At 41.3% G+C, this 20,473-nt stretch overlaps 1 protein-coding gene across 1 annotated transcript in view; it reads left to right on the top strand.

Moving 5' to 3' along the window:
* PDGFC (platelet derived growth factor C) overlaps positions 1-20,473 on the top strand; it is a 150,549-nt gene that overhangs the window by 73,411 nt on the left and 56,665 nt on the right. The window contains exon 2 of the mRNA XM_034432871.3: positions 13,346-13,541. Coding sequence (XP_034288762.1) covers positions 13,346-13,541 — 196 coding nt within the window. The remainder of the gene's footprint in view (positions 1-13,345; positions 13,542-20,473) is intronic.

Genomic DNA, 20,473 nt, shown 5'->3' with positions numbered 1-20,473 from the left:
ATCAGTATGCTGCTGTACTATCAGCATGGTGTTACTGCGAAAAGGAAAGATGTAGTTTTAGTCCAGATCAACAAAAACATAATTTCCAAATTGCAGAATAATTCTGATGAGAGTTGTTAAGCTATATCAAAAGTACTAGTCCAGCATTTGACCTACAAGGTGTTTAGATCTGCCCTGCGGGGCCAACCTGGAATCAACGAAGGACTGGCCTGTGATGCCTCTCCCAGCCAAAACAGAGTTTGGGAGGGCCACGTGGCAGAGAGTTGCAGAAAGCCATTGCAGCCATAAGTGCAGCTCGCGAGCCCATTTTCACTAGCAGATTGCTCGGGCTACCACAGGCACCCCAACACGAGTGATGTCGAGCTGGCCATGCCCACCCTGGCCATGGTCAAAAGCAACCCTGATGTGGCCCTCAGTGAAATCAAGTTCGACACCCCTGATGTGGAGCCTTCTAAGAGTTTTTGGGTAAAGCCCTTTCAAGCCTCTTTTTAAAGACCTCCCCATTCTGGTTGAGTCGTTTCCTTCCCCGGCAGCTGGGCTTAGGCTCTGCCTGCTGACAAGATGATCCCAGCTCCCTGACAGGTATTTCCTTTCTTTGAGTGATACCTGGAGTCTCCAGTGAATTGCAGGCGTTCCGGAGTAGCGGTGGAGCTCTGCGCTCCCATGGGCGCTGGGATTAGTGACTAGTGGGGCAGCCTGGGCAATTCGATCAGCCACCACGGCATTGTTCTTTAATAGGGCTACCTTGCTTTGGCTGCGACAGTTACAGGACAAATTACCAGCAGATGACACCAGACTGCAGCAGGATCTTAATAAGATCATAGCTGTGGTTCAATTCTCAGCTGACGCTATGTTAAATTCTGCCCGTTTTGCCTCCAAGACCATGACTTCCACTCTGGCGGCGCGTCGGCTGCTCTGGCTGAGACATTGGCAGGCAGACGCCCATCACAAGTGGCGCCTTGCTTCTGCCCCCTTTACGGGAGACAAGTTGTTTGGGTCAGCATTGGACCCCTTGCTGGTTGAGATGAAGGACTAGAGTAAGATGCTATCTACCTCTCAGCGAAGGGGCGATTTCTGCTACTCTCCATTTTTCTACAGGCCTCCTTTTCAGGGCTCCAATTGGGGTCCTGGAACCTCCCATTCCCAGGGGTCTTTCAGGCCTAGACAGAGGGGACACCAGGACAGGCCGCCTCAAGGTAGAACCTTCCCAAGCAAACGGCCCTTTCGAGGGAGAGGCAGTCACTCATTCCGACGCCACAGATAACTGCATGTCTGACCCTCCCATCAGGCAGGCTAGCTCTCTTTGCTGACCGATGGGATAAACTCACATCGGACATCTGTGTCAGGGATACTATGAGATCTGGTCTATCCCTTGAATTCATCTCCACCCACCCGAGGTTCTTTATCCCAATGCCCTGTATCTAAAGATATGGACATTAGAGCTATCCAGAAGGTGCTGGAGGATCAGGCAGGGCAGGGGTTCTACTCTCTCTTATTTCTCGTTCCTAAATCCTCAGGTGGGTGGAGACCTATTCTGGACCTTAAAAGGCTGAACCGATACATTGTGTTTAAATGGTTCAAAATGCAGTCTCTTCAATCTATTCTTGCTGGCGTCAGGAAGGGCAACTTCCTCACATCTATTGACCTCACTGAGGCATATTTGCACATTCCGATTTTTTTCTCCACATCGGAGATTTCTTAGATTTTATTATGCCGGTACTCACTATCAGTATCAAGCGTTACCCTTTGGGCTTTCATCTGCACCCCGTACCTCTACCAAGGCATTAGCCACTTTGGCGGCCCACCTCAGGGCCATACCTTCCCAGACATAGCTCTTTATATTCCAGTTAATTTTTATCCTGTTGATTTTGGCCCACTGTTTAAGCCTGTTTAACAAAATCTTTTAATCTTCTAGTCACTACTGTTCTCCAATCTAATGTGAAGCTATGCATAAATTATTTTAAGTACTTCCTGAATACAATAATTTAACTAGTTATAAACATCTAACTGTAGCTCATATTTTACTATTTATTAATAATGATATAATGAATGACTTTGCGAAATGCTTATTAGCAGTAGTCAAGGTATACCATGCCTGCGGCATCCCTGATCTGTTAGAAGAAAAGTAACAGATTTATAATTTTCCAGATCTGCTTTCCAGATAAAAGCTCTTACATGAGATTGGAATTTGTTGGGCTTCTGACTTTTAGCAGTTACATTTCTATATTGTCACTATGATATGCCTGGGAAAGCATAGTCAACCAACATCTGTCTAGGTAGTTTGCAATAAACTCCCAGAATGTTACTACAGGTAGTCCTCGACCTATGACCACAGTGGAGCCCAAAATTTGTTATTAAATGAGACATTTGTTGAGTTTTGCCCCATTTTATGTCCTTTCTTGCCACAGTTTTAAAATGAATCGCTTCAGCTGATAAATTAGTAACCTAAGTTTACTTAACCTTATTTGTTAAGTAAATCTACTTTTCCCATTAACTTTGCTTGTCAGTAGGTCATAAAAGGCGATCACTGAACCTTGGGACACAGCAGCGATCATAAATATGAACAGTTGCCAAGCATTTGAACATGATTATGGAGATGCTGCAAAGGTTGTAACTGTGAAAAACATAAGTCACTTTTTTTCAGTGCTGTTGTAACTTCAAACAGTCACTAAATATTATAAGTCAAGGACTTTTTTCTTTCAAGCCTGTCTTCCCATATTACTCCAATTTAGTTTAGAAGTTTGTATATTTTGTGCGTATACATGTGTGTCATACTTTTTACAGGTTGCTTTGTTCCTATGCTCCAATTTATGCTGCAGACAGAGTATAGTTAACAAAACACTTTCGTATTTCTTTCTGACAGATATGCTTTGATGTACTTTCCTTAATGTGACATAATGTATTATCATCCCTCCTTGAAGGGATGATAATACAGTATTATTATACAGACACATAGCATCTGTTTTAAACAGATGCTATGTGTTTTTGAATTCTTTTTTCTCTCCATTACTGTGATATTGTTTCTGTGTGTGCATATTTGTTCAAGTATGTATACAGCTTAATAATTGTTTAAGATCTGTTCTTAAATGTTTTGAAATGCTCAGAATTCTTTCATGGTATGCCACCATGGATTATGTAAACAAAAGTAAAATATAAATGTCTTGTAGATGCAAGTATTACTACAGACTGATTCATTCTTGTTATCTCATCCTGATTCTCCTCATAAAGTTGAAATGTGTTACATTTTGCAGTTGATGGTTATGGATGGCATTTCACGTGTAATTCTCTTATTTGCTTCAATTATATAAATGCTTATCTGTGATGTTCTGCATTCATACTTTGCGATACATAAAAGTGTTGACAGTCCATGTACTTATTTGTTATGTTACAATCGGTGGTATTAAACAGAATGCTGTCCACAGATGATCAGGCAGAGAAATAGAGAAATATACATACATAAATAGAAGAGTGTGTGAATCAACCAATACTGATTCAATTTAAGGTTCAAAATTAGCAAAGTTCCATTTGTAATTTGAAGACAAATATAAATTTAAATATATTAAAAATTAAGTTTAATAAATGATTTATTCATAGGCCGTAACTGAATCATCAAAATGCCCTCAGGTATTGCATTAATAAATCAAATTAAAATAGGGTAGTGATAGACCTTATAGAGGACATAAACATTACCAAGTATCAATCAAATAGCTGCCAGGATTTCACTGCAACATTTTTTTAAAAAAAACAACAGGAATGAGTTATAAGGATAAAGAAAGGAAAGAAGACAGTTTTAAAAGCTTTTACCAAAGATACAAGGTTTTACCAAAGATATAAGGAACATTCTGATCCATCTGCCTTTCTAGACTGCCATACTTATTGACATAGGTCATTGGCAACTCTTGTCAGTAGCAGAAGCCTCAATATACAATTTCAACCCCTTCAACTTACAATACATAGAAGAAAAATGTAACTATTTGCAATAGTGGCAAATATCTGTAGCTCGGGTGGAGGATGAGGGTGGAGGTTCCTTCTCCAAGCTTGTGGTTGGTTTCCAAATTTTTCATTACCAGGCTAGGCAACAACTTCAGTGGAGTTTAGGGGATGTCAGTGTCAATGTTCTTCTGCTTATAAGGGCTTTGTGTGGTCAGTAGGTCTTGTGATGGTAATGTCAGATGAGAGTCATGTCAGTTCAGGATCTTGTGATAGGTCAGGTGTGCGTTGTGTCAAGCAAGAGTCTTGGATTGGGTCAGGTGTAGGTCAAAATTGAAGGTCTTGGGATAGGTCTTGTGACACAGAGCCTCAATTTCAACCACAAAGACATCAGCCCCATTTAATTCCTAGCCAATCTCGAATCCAATCTAAAAATGAACCATCTGGATCAAGAAACACAAGAAGGCATCAGGCAAAGAATCATCCCCAATATCCAATGCAATAGACACAATGAAATAGCCTAAAGGAGAAGAGAGCACTAAGAAACTGAAATCAGATGAAAGCATTGTAATCCTACCAGCAGACTGATTGTAGTAATGGACAAAACTGACTACATCAGCAAAGCCAAAAAAACAGTTAAACAAAACCAAAACCTTCCAAATAATCCATAATGATCTGACAAAACAGCTAGAGAACAAAATAAAAGATACCCTAAGGAAAATGGAAAAAGATAAAAAGCTAATACCACTAGAGAGAAAGCACATGCAACTACAAGATTCTCCCACATCCTACAGACTCCCAAAAATATACAAGAATGGGATTCCCTCATGTCCAATTATGTCTCTACCTACATCACTGATGTACAAAAACCCTGCAGGGAACTCAAGACACCTGTTCAATGATTCAACCGACTCAATAAACTCCCCAGAACAATTTATCCAACTCATTAAGCACACAAAATCAACAAGGATAAAATCATGGTATCCTTAGATGTCACTGCACTCTTCACCTCAATTGACATTGACTTGGCTAAAGAAACCATACACCACCTACTCACTAAACACTATACTCACAAAGATGATGCCAACACAGAACACTCCATGTCCACGGAAGCCATCATGAAGCTTCTGAATCTACCATGTTTCCCCGAAAATAAGACCCTGTCTTATATATTTTTGAACCTGAAATAAGCGCTTGGCCTTATTGCCATGCGCTCAAAAGCCCGATTGGGCTTATTATCAGGGGATGTCTTATTTGGGGGAAAACAGGGTATGCCTCAACACATATTTCAAGTTTAACAGGAAAATCTATAAGCAAGTATAAGGTACCCCAATGGTATCACCCATATCAGGCCTAATAGCAGAAGCAGTCATGCAACAATATGAATCCATAGCTCTACTCACAATCCAACCGAAATTTTGGAGATGCTACATCAATGACACCTATGTCAAACAGTCACGAACTGAAGAAACATATCACCTACTCCAGTGATGACTAACCTTTTCTGGAACGAGTGCCCAAAGCGTGCATGTGTTCGAATCCCCAAAATGCAATGTGCGTGCAGGCCCCGCACTTGCACGCATGGCCCCGTGCATGCCCCCCACCCCCGCGCATGCACAGCAGAGACCTAAAGACCAGCTGGCTGGTGGGAGGTGCATGCACATGCGCAGCAGAGCTGAACTGGGGCAACAGCTCAGTTGCCATCAGAAACCTACTCAATAGCATATTCCCCATGATCAAATTCACACATGAAGAGGAAACAAACAAACGACTCCCATTCCTCAAGATTGACATAAGATTACACAACAGAGAACTGGAAACCCATGTCTACCGCAAACCCACTCGCATGGACCAGATCCTCAGCTTTGCAAGCAACCACCCCTATCACACACAAAAGAAGCTTTGTCCAGACTCTCTTCAGAAGGGCTAGGACACTCTCCACCATCACAGCACTAAGAAAAGCAGAAGAGAAATAACTGCTTGAAATCTTTCTCCACAATGGTTATCCTTTGTATTCTGACATACAGCACCCAAACCACAATGCACCACACAATCAATGAGCATGCAAAAACTAACCCCACCATACACAAAAGGGGTATCAGAAATGACAGCCAGAATTTTCCAATCTCTAGATATAGCAATAGCCCACAAACCAACAGCCACACTCCACCAATAATTCACATGACCATAGGAATGTCTTCAGACAATGCCTCAGATAAGAAACAGAGATAAGCACCACTCCCTAGAGTCAGACACAACTAGACAGGGCAAATTTTACCTTTACCTTATTCCCATGTATCTTTGATGTTTATTATTGCCACCTTCTCTCTCACGCACACATATTCTGAAATTCTGTCCAAGAGGCCTGTTGTTTTTTATAGAGAATAAATACTTCCTGTTGAGGAAAAATGTTTTCTCGCTGTTATATATATAACAAATATCCCAAATTGACAAGGTCCTCCTTCTGATGTGTAAAATACATTGATATACTTCATGTATTATTTAGATTGGTTCTCTGTTGTTTTATTTAACGTTTGATCAGATATGTACACAAACATACAGGTAGTCCTTGATTTACAAATGTACATTTGCCAATTACATTCATCCTTCCCTGATTTATCCAATGCATTCACTAATCGAATGCTCAAGTTGTTAAGTGCACATGGGGTATTTCAGGGTGGGGAAACCATGGAGGCCCTAGTGCTTCTGACCACTCAATGAGAGAGGTTTTTCTACAGACTAGAGGGTGTGTGGTTTTGTGTGCTGCCTGAATCCCATAGATGGGGCTGGTATGTTACAATAAGTAGGTAAATTTGATCTAGAAGACTGAGTTCTAGTCCAGCCATAGGCATGAAAGCCAGTTGGGTGAATGGACCAGTCACTTTCTCTCAACCCAACTCACCTCACAAAGTTGTTACTTTTGTGGGAAAAATAGGAGGAGGAAGGGGTATTAGGTATCTTCTTTGCCTTAAATTATTTACAAAAATAATAAAGATAGGATAATAAATAAATATATCAATTGTTATTAATTTATTGTTTTATCATAAAAAATAAAATATAAAACAATAAAACAAACAAAATGAAACAAAACACAAGCATACATTCAATCCTTACAACAAAAAAATAGTATACAAAAAAAAGAAGGAAAAAGTCGTGAATTAAATTTCACATTTAACATGAATGATCCATCCTGGCTGGGTCCCCTTTTACACACACACACACACACAAAAGAAAGAAGAAAAAGCAAGCAATAGGTTGTGCTAAACATTATACTAATCTTCAAATTCCTCCGTTAACCATCTGTTCCTGTATTTAGCATGTAGAAAGTCCACAGTTTCCAGTCTCTTCATAAAGCTGTCTAGTCCATTATCTCAAATAAAAGCAGTTAATTTCACCATCTCTTGCTAATTCAGTCAATTTCAAAATCTATTCTTCAACAGTCGGCATCTCTTTTTCTTTCCAGTGTGTTGTGGCCCCGCCCTCTGAGCCTATCTCATCGGAGGAAGAAGGCTCCGAACACGAGGGAGAGGAGTCAGCCAGGCCTCTCTCTCCAGGCCCCTCCCCTCTGGCACTGTCTCAGGTGCCGGCCGAGGGAGAGGAGATTAGCCAGGAGCCAGGTGTCTCGGATGAGAGCGAGGAAGGAGAGTCGTCGTTCCTGGATGCACGCCAACGAAGGCGTGATAAACGGGTTGAGGCGTGCTAGGGATTAGAACTGAGTCACTGGACCACACCCCAGAGACTATATAAGAGAGGGTGGTGGCTGGTAAAACTCCGTGACGAACAAAAACTAACTCTGGATAGTCACTTGAACAACGTCTGAAGCTGCCGAAGGGATATTGTTTTGCTGGACTATTTGCAATGCGTATGTAATTTTATGTTATCTGTTGCAGTAAAGCTCTTGGCAGACGGTGCTTATATTGTTGCCAAGTTTGAGATAACGACCTGTGTGCGTGCCAACCCTCGGCTGGCTGTGTTTGTGTGTGTGTGTAGACTGGGACAGTGTTTGGCAAGTACAATCCTCACAGCTGTCACCATGTGAAGGAATAGCACCCCAAATTGTTTTTCAATTGACTTGTCCATCATACCTAAAAAAAAAGCTTCAGGTTTCATTAATGTTTGTATCTTAAATATTTTGCATTTTCATTGTTATGCTTATCCAGTATGTTTCACATATTTTCAAGACCACCACATATGAACTTGGATTTTGACATTTCCAGCATTTATTAGAAATCCCTTTATTTTCACTAGTCTATCTGGGATACATCATTTTATAAAAGTTTTCTTTCAAATGATGATTTAATGTGAATTTTAGTCCCTTTGTCCATACATTCTCCCATTTATCTAACGTTACATTATACCCAACATTTTTGCTCATTTTTCCATATACTCTTTAACGTATTAATCTTCTAGATTTAACGTATTCATCTTCTAGATTCATCTTGAGTAGCATTTTATATACTTTAGAAATCAAGTGGTCTTCTCCAGAATGTAAATTAACATCCAATTCAGATTTAATTCCTGTGAAAACAAAACTTTTTTATCTAGTTTAAATCTTTCAAAAATTGTATAATAATTAAACCAATCAAAAGAAAATCTTTCACTTACTAGTTACTTCTCTTGTCTTTATCTTAAATCCCTCTTTTTCAAATATCAATAAGTCTTGATATGTCATCCATTTACCTTCCGAAATCATCTCTGTTCTATGTAATGCTTCATGAGGTAATAGCCAAAGTGGCACTTTATCAGCTAATCTTCTTTTATACTTCCACCACACATGCAATCGATTGCCTCTTAAATGAATCTTAAAACCAGGGTTAACTTTTACTTTGTCATATCACGATAGGCATGCCACCCAAATCTCAAATCAAAACCTTCGAGGTCTTTCAATTTTTTAAAGAAATCAATGATGTAGACTAAATTCAGTCCTTAAAGCACAAGACTTTTTGGAAAAACATGGATCGGAACTGCATTATTTTTCAAAACATAACGATCGGAAAGAAAAAGATAAAAATAGGTCTGATGCTTATCAAGGACAAGCTGTGAAGATGGGAGTCTTGGCTGGAATCCCTGGAACTTCCTCTTCATAGCTGGATTGCAAGAAACTCATATTAAAGAAACTGACAGAAAGTATTTAACAAATAATACCTTGGGTCTGGATTAAATAAATATATCAATAAAGTAATGCTGAATAGACTCTGCAGTGGAAGTTGACTTGTTCCTTGGAGGCTGGGTATAATAAAGTAAGTTTAGGATGAATCTCACCAAGATGCAGATAGTGTTTATTCAAAAATTTTCAATTTCAGAACTTTTCCATGTTTATCTCTGGATGGTGAGCCATTGGCTCAAAAAAGCAGGTCTGTAATTTGGGCCTTCTCAACTTGAGGTTTCTGCTAAAGCTGTAGGTGGAGCCATAGCCAACTGGACTCTTGCCTAGCTTTGGTTTTGCTAGATCAGGAAGCTCAGGCACCAGTAACTCATGACCTTATAATACCTGAATTACTGCAATTCACTTAATATGGGGTTGTCCTTAAAGGCAATTTGGAAACTGCAGCTGATCAGAATGCCGTGGTCCATTGGAGTAACACCAGTATTACAGAAATTGCATTACCAATAGGCTTTTTGGCCAATTCCAGGTGTGAGTTGCAAGTAGTCCTTGACTTAGGGCCATAATCGAGGGCCAAAATTTCTGTTGCTATGCAAGACAGTTGTTAAGTGAGTTTTCCCCCTTTTACAACCTTTCTTGCCATAGTTAAATGAATCACTGCTAAGTGAGTAACAAGGTTGCCAAGTGAATTTGGCTTCTTCACTGACTTTGTCAGAAGATCGCAAAAGTGATCCCAGGATACTGCAATCATCAATAAATACATGCCAGTTGTCAAGTGTCTGAATTTTGATCATGTGACCTTGGAGAGCTGCCATGGTCGTAAAGTGTGAAAAACGGCCATAACTCACTTTTTTCAGTGCTGTTGTAACTTTGAACAGTCACTAAACCAATGGTTGTAAGTCGAAGACCACCTGTGTTACCTATAAAATCTTTTCTTGCTCTTTTTGCCTTTGGGACTGTGTGACATTCTTGTCCATTCTGCATGATTTAGGTAGCAGATTAAGAAGTCCTTCCTTGCCAAAAAAAAAAAAAAGGGGGGGGGGTGAGGTCAGGAGGCAGGCTTTCCTGTTGCAGTACCATCGCTTTGGAATAAGTTTTTTTTAACAAGACTAAGATGACTCCCTTTCCTGTTTTGGTTTAGCTTTTTTCAGAAAGCAGTCAATACATTTTTTTTCAGTAGTTGATGTAGTAAAACTGGAACAAACCCACCCAGGAAGGGAATATTTTATTTAGTTCAGACACTGCATGTGTTTTATTTTGTTAGTTTTACTATGTATTGATGCATTTAGCTCTGATTCGAAGGAGGCAGCATGTAAACCACTATAAATAATAATGCTAATAGAAAAGTTTATTTTTTATTTTAGTTAGATATTCGTTTATAATGCACTCAGGATCCCAGGAATTCTTAGATCATCTCTGGTTGCTCTATATGTGTATGTTTGGTATGAATAAACTATCCTCTCTCCTGGCATTTGGAATGTTGCTCAAATAGTACTTGATAGAAGGCCTGGGCAATTCAGGAATATCTTCTTACATTGCAGTGTTAAAAACAGCCATCAGATGATGAAATACAAATTAAAATACAAATTGGAGAGTCTTCATGCAGTGTAGTAATCAATGTATTTAGTAAAATAAGTCAGCGGTAGTCCTAATCAATTTAGTTTAATAAAGTTCAAACAAACTATTGCTTTTTCTTTTCTTTTCTTTTGGCCTGTTATACCCACTACAGTCCTTGGAGGAGTTTTCCATTAAGAGGAAAGTCAAGATTCCTTTGAATCAAGCTCAACTCCTGATGATTACATGTACACATCTGTGTAGTTTTCTTGGCTATAACATAGGATGTTATTGCCATCTTCTGGATTTTTTGTTCCTGACCTCCAAGTTTGTACCACAGTCCTGGGACTTTTTTATCATGTTCTATTCAAATAGTAAAGATGTCTGATCCATGCTTTAGCGTTTATTTGAGATCAGCTAGGTTTCTTAATTCATAAATTACAGATCCTAAATCTGCAGATAGTTTTCCAGTCTTAAAATTTACACTAATTTATTTTAGCACAGAGAAACTACATGCATTCTGAGAATGAGACAAAAAAAGACTGCCTTGCTCAACTCTAGGTCAGTTCAGATTATCTATATGTTACTAAAGTTCTTGTTTCTATAACTTGTAACTGGGCAAAACAAGATATCGTAGGCAGCAGTTGTTGAATCAAGGTACCTCAAATGGGCTTATAAAATGTATTCAAAATCTGGGATCCATGACTGGATGGAACAAAATTTGGGAAATTTGTGGTTTCCTCAGTTGCTGGACTGCTGCAGCAGTCACATATCCTAATTTTCAACATTCTGTGACAATTTTCCAGCCATTCTTGTAATCCTTCATGCTCCGCAGCAACAACCACCACTTGCCTGCTGGAAAGGGAGGGAAGGGAAGGGGAAGGAGAAGAGACAGAGGAACAGAGAGGAACAGGGAAGAAGGAACCCTTACACATCAATTCTGGTCCATGCATGCTCTCCCCAACTTGCACCTTCCCAGATTACACACCCATATGCACCATTTTCAACTCTTGTAATCCCCCATGTGCTTTCCCTGACTCATGCAGCAGCGGCACCTCTTACACACACCCATACACCTTTATGGACTTATGCTGCCTCCCACACACTGTTTCTCACCTGTCTAGTACCTCTCATGCTCTCCCATATACCCGTAGTACCCTTTCCAACCCACACCTTCTCCACATACCCTCCCCAGCCTGCATGGTATCTTTATTTTTGTGATCACCATGCACCCTTAACTCATGCTGCCCCCTTGCCCCTTACCCAACCCATGCAGCACCTCTTGCATACCTCCATGCACCCTTCCCACCCACAGCATATACCCTTCCCAACCTGCACAGCACCTCTCATGCATTTCTGCATGCCCTTCCCGACCCATACCCCTATGCATCCCCTTGCTCTCTTTCTTTCCCAGCAGAGCCACTTGCCTGCCTGCTGGATTTGGATTTACCCACTTACTGCTGACTTTCCCACTAACAGAAGCTCCCCTGAAAGTTTCTTACAAGCAAAGTAAATGGGAAAGCTTGCAGGAATTCGAGGGAGGGAAGTAATGATAGCATAACAGGGAGGGAAGATTTCAATGTTGCCTGCCAGCTTCCCACAAGGAAATTGAATGGAGAAGCTGTCAGGAATTCAGAAGTCACTTCTGATGCCACTGCCAATTTGCCCATCTGTGGTTCTTTTAGGTATTTCTGTGTTTAGTTAAAGAAATATCTCTGAAACAGTGACCCAAAGGGCCACAGCTTGTCTAGTGTATGATATAAATAAGGAAAGAAAATAACCTTATTCAGTGAAATGACACTTCTGTCTCATTAGTGCTATTTGAGGATTTAATTTTAATCCCTATTATTGTTGAGAGGAAGAGAAACACACTGGGTAGAATAAAGGATTATGTCCCAATAAGTTATAGCAAATAAGATTGGATCAAGTTTTAGTAAATATTTTTTAAAAGAGATGGATACATATTAGATAGAGCTTATTGTGTAAGCAAATAACTTCTAATCCATCTAAAAATAGCAGTGCAGGTAATTTTCCTTTAGGGACCACAATTGGGACCTGCAATTCAGTTGTTAAGCAAAGTGGGTGCTAACTGAAACAGATACTCTACTTTTGATATTTCTTAAGCTTCCCTTTGCTTTACAGACATGTGAAGGTTATATATGAGAGAATTGGTCGCAAAGTTACTTTTTCATCACCTTCGTAATTGCAGTTAGTCACTGTACGAGTCAGTCACTAAGCAAGAACCACCTATATATGTGTAACTGGATGTCAGCATACTTTCATAGAAAAATAGAAATTTGTAAACATCTTTTTCACTTTAGTAATTGACTGCCTACTAATTACAATTGCACTGATTCTGTTTATCAAATCATGGGTTTTATTTTTTTTGGAAAACAAAGCATTGGGGGATTTAGATATGCCAATTCTTTACATACATTCTCTCAACATTTTTTTCCTCCTTTTCTTCCTCTTCTTTTAAAAGTCAAAAATTAGGAACCTAGAGGAGATGGTTTATTATGCAATGGTTTGTCATGTCTAAATTAAAATATTTGAGCATTTTTCTTAAGATAATTCCAACAACTCTTTTGAGAGAATTCCTTTTAGGATAATTTATAGTATGGCATGGCAATCTAAGAAATAAATTTAAATACTAGATTAGAAGATATCAAAGAACATCTTTAGAATTGAATTATATTGTTCAGTATAATTTGCCTGTGCAGTTGATTATTCTTTTGTATGTTTATATTTCCTTTATAGGAGTGCAAGAGCCACATCATGAGAAGGTTATTACTGTGTCCGCTAATGGAAGTATTCACAGCCCTAAGTTTCCTTACACTTATCCTCGTAACATAGTACTTGTGTGGCGATTAGTTGCAGTTGAAGACAATATGTTGATACAACTTACTTTTGATGAAAGGTTTGGGCTTGAGGACCCAGAAGATGATATATGCAAGTAAGTATCAATTTCTGAATGTTTGTAAATATAATAAAAAAAGACACAGTTATATACTGTGTAGTTTACATAAACTTTTAACAACTGAAGGCTAAATGTTTTTGGGTTCAAAGAAACTGCTGTTGTGCAGTTCACCTGTGGATCTAAAGGTGGCTGTGCAGTCTCAGTCTGGAAGTGTATTGTCTAGTACAATGGGGACACTGTTATTCTGTGATGCTACTCGTGATTTTCTATAACTTTTTGGTGGTGCCTAAATTGAAAGCCAGTGGAGGCTTTCATGGAGCATAGGGCTCAACAGCAGGTTCTTTCAGCAGTTGCAGCTTCTAGTTTCCTTGGTTGGATGTCACAGTGGTGCAGAGTTTCCTTCACAGTGTCTTTGTGGGACCTGCATGGAACACCTTGAGTTCTCTTCCCAATCTCCAGCACACCACAGAGCAATCGGCAAGGCATACAGTCATCCATTCTGATTATATATCCCATCCACTACCTCTAAGTTCTATTAATCAGGGACTCAATGCTGGTGTATCTTGTGTGATTCAGGACCTTCAGATTGGCGACATGGTCTTGCAAACAAATGCCAAGGATGAAGCACAGAGTGTACATGTGAAATTTATCCAGATGTTTGATGTATCATTGGTACAGAACCCAAGACACACATTCATGCAGGAGAGATTTTTATAATAAAGCATTAAATAAAAGATGTCTATTGTTATTTATGGAAACCCATTTTGATTTTCCAAAGCATTGGTGTAGCTTTCAAAAAAACTGAAAATTTCTTCCAGTTTCCCGGCAGCGAGACAGCCGGGAAAATAGCGGGCTCTGAGGAGTCCCGCGAAAAACCTGACTGCCGAACTGCCGGCGATGGGTCTTCAGACCAGAACCATCCTGCAGGGACGGGGTAGGAAGAGAAGTACCTCGGACGACCAAGAGGAACAGGCAAGTTCCTCGGAGCTCGGAGGGAACTCTCTGTTAGTCAGCGGTGGGGGGCGGCAGCCATGGTGGCTGCCACGAAGCTGGGACAAACCGAACTAAGAGATGAGCAGGAGGAAAGAGGAAAAGAACAAAGCTCATTGAAGCTGGATGAGTGACACCAACCTAGGCTTGAAACAATGCTAGATCAATGATTGTTACTTGTAAGACCCCTAGCCTTAAAACAGCGGCTGCGGATTTGAGGGGCATAGAAGATTTTGAAAAGTAACTTCAGGAGGGAAAGACCCGCTAGGAAATTTATTTTGGAACATTGGAATTGGAAATTCAATTGGAACAATTAAACATTGAGGCATGCTGAAAATAATACTAAGCTTAAGCTTCCCTTAAGCTTCATCAGATCGAGATATAGAAACTAAAACTCAGACAAGGCTAATTTCTCCTTCCAAAAGAGTTGGAAAGTTTCCTTTATTTTTTGTTTTATTGCAAATGGTAACTAGGATGAATAAAATGAGCTATATAGAATACAGCAATTCTACTGTAAGAGCCATGGTGGTGCAGTGGTTAGAATGCAGTAAGGCAGGCTAATTATGCTGACTGCCAGCGATTCGATTCTCACCAGCCTTCCATCCTTCTGAGGTTGGTAAAATGAGCACTCATATTGTTGGGGCAATATTCTGATTCTGTAAACCACTTAGAAAGGGCTATAAAGCACTCTGAAGTGGTAGGTAAGTCAACGCTATTGCTATTGCACTTCTCTCATAGCCTACATACATAGCTTTTAGAAACAGTAAATGTAAGAAATTGTACAACAGAACTGGGAAAAGTGAGTTACAACTGGTCTTCACACGGGTCTAGGACTTTTCGGCTCGGTCTCTTCACCTTGCCTGTTTTGCCTTGAGGTTTTCGCCTCTGGGTTATTAGCCACAAACTTTTCTCCTCAGTTGGGCCTCCGCCAGTCTTTTGCCCCGGCACAATGGCCACGGCCACTCTCTCCCAGGTGCTTTGCCACAGCCCATACATAGAAGGAGGTTTCGTCTTAGGTTTTTCGAACCTGGGACAGTTAGGGCCCAACAAATCAGCTAGAGGGGAAAGGAGGGAAGAAACAGCCTTAGTGAAATGGGGGGGAGAAGGAGGGGGTGACTTCCACCTCTGGCTTTTTTTTCGAGAGAAGGAAGAACCCTTTTCAGGCCAGATATCCAAATCGCTAACTAATGACAATGAATAATTTATGGCATTGATTCCCACTCAAAAAAAGGGGGAGATGTTGGCAAACATCCCATTCAAGATTTAGAAAGGAAGAAAGGAAATTGTAAAAGCGCTCCGTTCCCTCCCCTACCTATTCCCCCAGTTCAAAGGGAAGCACTCCTGTTTTTTTTATTTTTTGCAAGTGGAAGAGTTAATTCCCCTTGTCTTGACTGGGATGCAGGACTTTCAAACGACTGCCTACACAGGGGAAATTGATTCCCCACCTGTCTCAATCACCTTAGAACCAGGGTCCAGCTCTCGTCACAGGTCTTTCGGTCCCTCTGCCATCTTCACTCTTACCACAGTGCGGCTCTGCCTGGAAGAAAGTCAGGTGCCTGCATTGTCACAGGAACTGTGCAAACCATTTCAAAAGCCATTGATGCAGCCCTCTTTCAGAGGGGTATTTCGGCCCGATTGCCTTTGGATTCTCTCAGTTCACGGGTCCTACATCCTACAGGACACCTTGACAGGGACTATATCCAGGAGCCTCAATCTCCTTTACCCTCCCATCACAGCAACATTTCGCTTATGGGTAAGGAAGATCTGGCAGAATATAACCTTTCTGAGGATGAAGGTGTCATCCCAGACAAACCAGTAGTCACTGGGCTCTTTTGTCACAAATTGTTTAAGACCTTATTATTAAAGGCAAAAACAATGGCCAATATGGGAGCAATAAGCGGGCATTCTGAGGGCTCCACAGACCCTCAAGACCCTAGCACACTTCTATTCACAGAACCTGTCACAGAGCAAGAGGTTATTCCCTCTCCCAAGCTCTTTGTTGACGTTATACAAAGGCAGTGGAATCAGCCTGGGACTGTTCCTGCCCCCAGTGGGATGGATAGGAGGATGTACACTGTGGAACAGGATCTCGAGGAGCTCCTGAAACTCCCAACCGTAGATGCTCCAATGGCCAATCTGGCCACAACTAACATTCTTCCTTCTGATTCGGCTGAGGGTTTAAAGACTGAGGACAGAAGGGTGGAGCTATCTGTTCATAAGACTCACCAGGCGGCCGGCTGGGCAATTCGATCGAGTATTCTGCAGACACGACCCTCAATGTGACAAAGTTTGCCTTATGGGCCTTAGTATCTAATGTCACCTCCAGGCGTCTTTTATGGCTTAGGCATTGGCAAGCCAACATGAAAACAAAATGGAGGCTGGCGTCGGCTCCCTTTAAGGGAGGTAACCTCTTTGGGGAGGATTTGGACCCTATTTTAGTGGAAGGCAAGGACAGGAAGAAAGCTCTTCCTCACGTCTACAGAAGGGTGGATAGAAGGGGTATCCCTTTCTATTGCAGGCAGCCCTTTTGGATCCCTGACACCGGGTTCAACGTCCCAGCCTATCAGAGGGCATACCCCCAGGGCAAGGATCGATTGCAGACCGTCCTTTTGAGATCAGGCCAGACAGCCACAAGCCAGACGTCCCTTTTGGGGAGCCGGAAACTGACCTTACTGTTGGACCAAGTGACTGTCCAGCCAAGTGTCCCATAGGCGGCCATCTTGGCAGGTTTGCCAGCTGATGGCAGGACGCAACCATCAATGCCTGGGCATTACAAACAGTGAAACTCAGACTCACTCTAGAGTTCTGCTCCGACCACCCCCAAGACAGTTCATCCAATGCTTGGTGTCCAGGGATGCCACCAAGAGATCTCTGATGGAAGCCAAGATCCAACATCTGCTGGCCATATAGGCTATAGAACTGGTACCAGCACAACATCAGGGTTTCAGGTTCTGTTCGATTCTGTTCTTGGTTCAAAAGAAATCAGGTGGAAGCAGAGCCATCTTGGATCTGAAGAAGCTAAACGTACATATAAAGTACAAACGCTTCAAAATGCAATCTCTGCATTCCATCTTGGGTTGCATCAGACAGGGAGATCTCTTAACATCAATAGATCTCAAGGATGCTTACCTCCATGTTCCCATCAGACCATCTCACAGAAGGTTCCTCAGGTTCTTCTACATGGGGACCCACTTCCAATACAGGGCCCTTCCCTTTGGACTCTCTTCAGCCCCCAGGACCTTCACGAAACTGCTGGGTGTGGTGGTGGCTCACCTATGGGCAAGACCCATCAGAATACAATGTTATCTGGACGACATATTGATCCAGTTGTCATCCCCACAGCAGGCAAGACAGGACCTCCAGATCATGGTCCAAATCCTCCAGGAGCACAGGTTTTCTATGAACCTGGAGAAGAGCCACATGACACCCTCCAGCAATCTTCTCCCCTTGAGAGCAAGGATCAACACCCAGACCTGTCAGGTCTTCCTCTCCCAAGACCGTCAATCCAGGATAGGACCACAGTGATGAACCGCATATACGAGGCCACATGGGCTTCCTTTTGCTGCCGGTGCACCAATACAAGGCTAGTTCCTACATCAGCATCCGTTCCACATATATTAGATTTCCTTCAGGAGGGGCTGGATAAAGGACTAGCCACAAACACTTTCCACAGACAGGTAGCTGCCTTGGCAACATAGCTTCTTGAAAGGGGCATCCAATTTACAACCTCCACCCGTAGACAGATACCCCTCTTGGGATCTGTCACTAGTGTTACAGGCACTCACTTCTCCTCCGTTCGAGCCATTAGGGTCCACCAGTCTCAAAATACTGACTTTCAAGGTCGCCTTTCTTGTCGCAATAACATCTGCTAGGTGAATTTCTGAACTGGCAGCCCTTTCTGTGCGAAAAGACTTATGCATCTTTCATCCAGACAGAGTTATCCTCTGACTGAATGTCCTCTGACTGACATTAGTGCCCAAAATCAACACCTGGTTTCATAGGGCCCAGGAGGTCATATTACCTGATTTTTGATCAAATCCCAGACATACCAGAGAACGACTATGGCACTCCTTAGATGGAAGCAGGACCCTGTGCAAATAACATCAGCAGAACGGCTTCGTTCAGGAAGACTGAATCATTATTCGTATCATTTCAGCCCAGGTCCATGGGTACAAAGGTGACTCCATCCACCATCGGTCAGTGGCTCAAGGCGTGTATAGCATTGGCCTACGAGCATCAGGCCAGGCCACAGCCGTATTACGGCGCACTCTACGGCAGCTTGGGCTACCCAAGCTTGTATCCTGGAAATTTGCAGGGCCTTGCCCTCAACCTTCATCAGGAACTACAAGTTGGCCAAGTTTGCCTCGGCTGAGGCAGCATTTGGGAGGAGGGTTCTAACCAGGTTCTTCCAGTCAAGGGGACCCCTCTGTTTCCTGCCCTAGAATTAGCTTGGGTATATCCCATTGCTTGGACTCTCTAAGCAGCGCACAGGAGAAGGAACGTTGGACTTACCTGAACGTTCATTCTATGTGTGCTGTGTGAGAGTCCAACCCCTCCCTGGTTCTGTATGTGTCCAGGGTCCAGGAGCGGATGAATTTCCGTACAAGTTATGCCCTCTCCAGATCCAGGTCTTCATTAAAAAACTGGAGTTCAGCCAGGAGGAAGAGGCATGGCCAAACAAATTCCAACTCAGTGTCTGGCCAATCAGACAAAGTTAACACCCATTGCTTGGACTCTCACGCAGCGCACATAGAACGAACGTTCAGGTAAGTCCAACGTTCTTTCTGATCCTAGTTTGGCCATAAATTGAGGACTACTTGCATTGCATAAACATGATCAGTCGATCAGCTGAATTCAATTGGAATATATTTCAAATATTTATTTTCTTAAGAATTTTAATTCTAGTCATTATATACTATTCAAATTGTATAATCTACCAAGCAGAAACAATGTTGTAGATACTTTGGTTTAGATATTTATTTTGAATGAAAGCTACTTGACTAAATACTTCACTAAAAGAGTAGTTCATAATAAACTTAATTACAGTCATTATAAATTGGCCTCTGATTTATGGTAGAAACCTCATCATAATCCTTTATCAAGCACCAGAGAATTCAGCTAATAGATTCAGTGTGACTTAGAAATTAGATCACAAATATATTAGATGATTTGACTTTTGCTAGTACTGTTTTGCTAGTACTGTTGTAGCAACTATTTAAATATGGTGGTTTTAATTGAGTCACAACACTGCAATAGAAGCTGAGGTGGTGCAGCAGTTAGAATGCAGTATTGCAGGATAATTCTGCCTGCTGACAGCAGTTTGATTCTGACCAGCTCAAGGTTAACTCAGCCTTCCATCCTTCCAAGGTCAGTAAAATTAGGACCTAGATTTTTGGGGGCAATATGCTGACTCTGTAAACCATTAGAGATGTAAAGCACTGTGAAGCGGTATATAAGTCCAAGTGATATTGCTATTGCTACTTCTTGATTACTTCTTCTTCATATTGTCCATTTCTTGATTAATGCATATTCCTATCATCCATTTTATCCGTCATCCTAGGCACTCACTCACTCATTCATTTGATTAGGATTCCAGTTGCTTCTGGGATAGTTCATAGCATTAAAAAAAAACAAAGTGTATGTCCAGATAAAATAATGTATAAGATGGCGAATTAACACCATGGTCTTTCTCAACATTTAAAGCTGTAATTCTTTATGGTGTTTACTACTGTATATTATATAGCCACATGCAGCTAACTGAGACTAGTCTCAGCAGCCATGTCTAAGTTTGAACCACATGACTGATATTTTTGACATTGTTTATAACATTGTTTATAATATCACCATACAATTTCTTACATTTACTGTTTCTAAAAGCTATGTATGTAGGCTATGAGAGAAGTGCAATAGCAATAGCGTTGACTTACCTACCACTTCATAGTGCTTTATAGCCCTTTCTAAGTGGTTTACAGAATCAG

This window comes from Pantherophis guttatus, chromosome 8, assembly GCF_059756535.1.
Source record: "Pantherophis guttatus breed Tessera chromosome 8, ASM5975653v1, whole genome shotgun sequence".
Taxonomy (NCBI): domain Eukaryota; kingdom Metazoa; phylum Chordata; class Lepidosauria; order Squamata; family Colubridae; genus Pantherophis; species Pantherophis guttatus.
The sequence above is the reverse complement of the archived record's forward strand: the minus strand, read 5'-3'. Positions and strand labels throughout refer to the sequence as shown.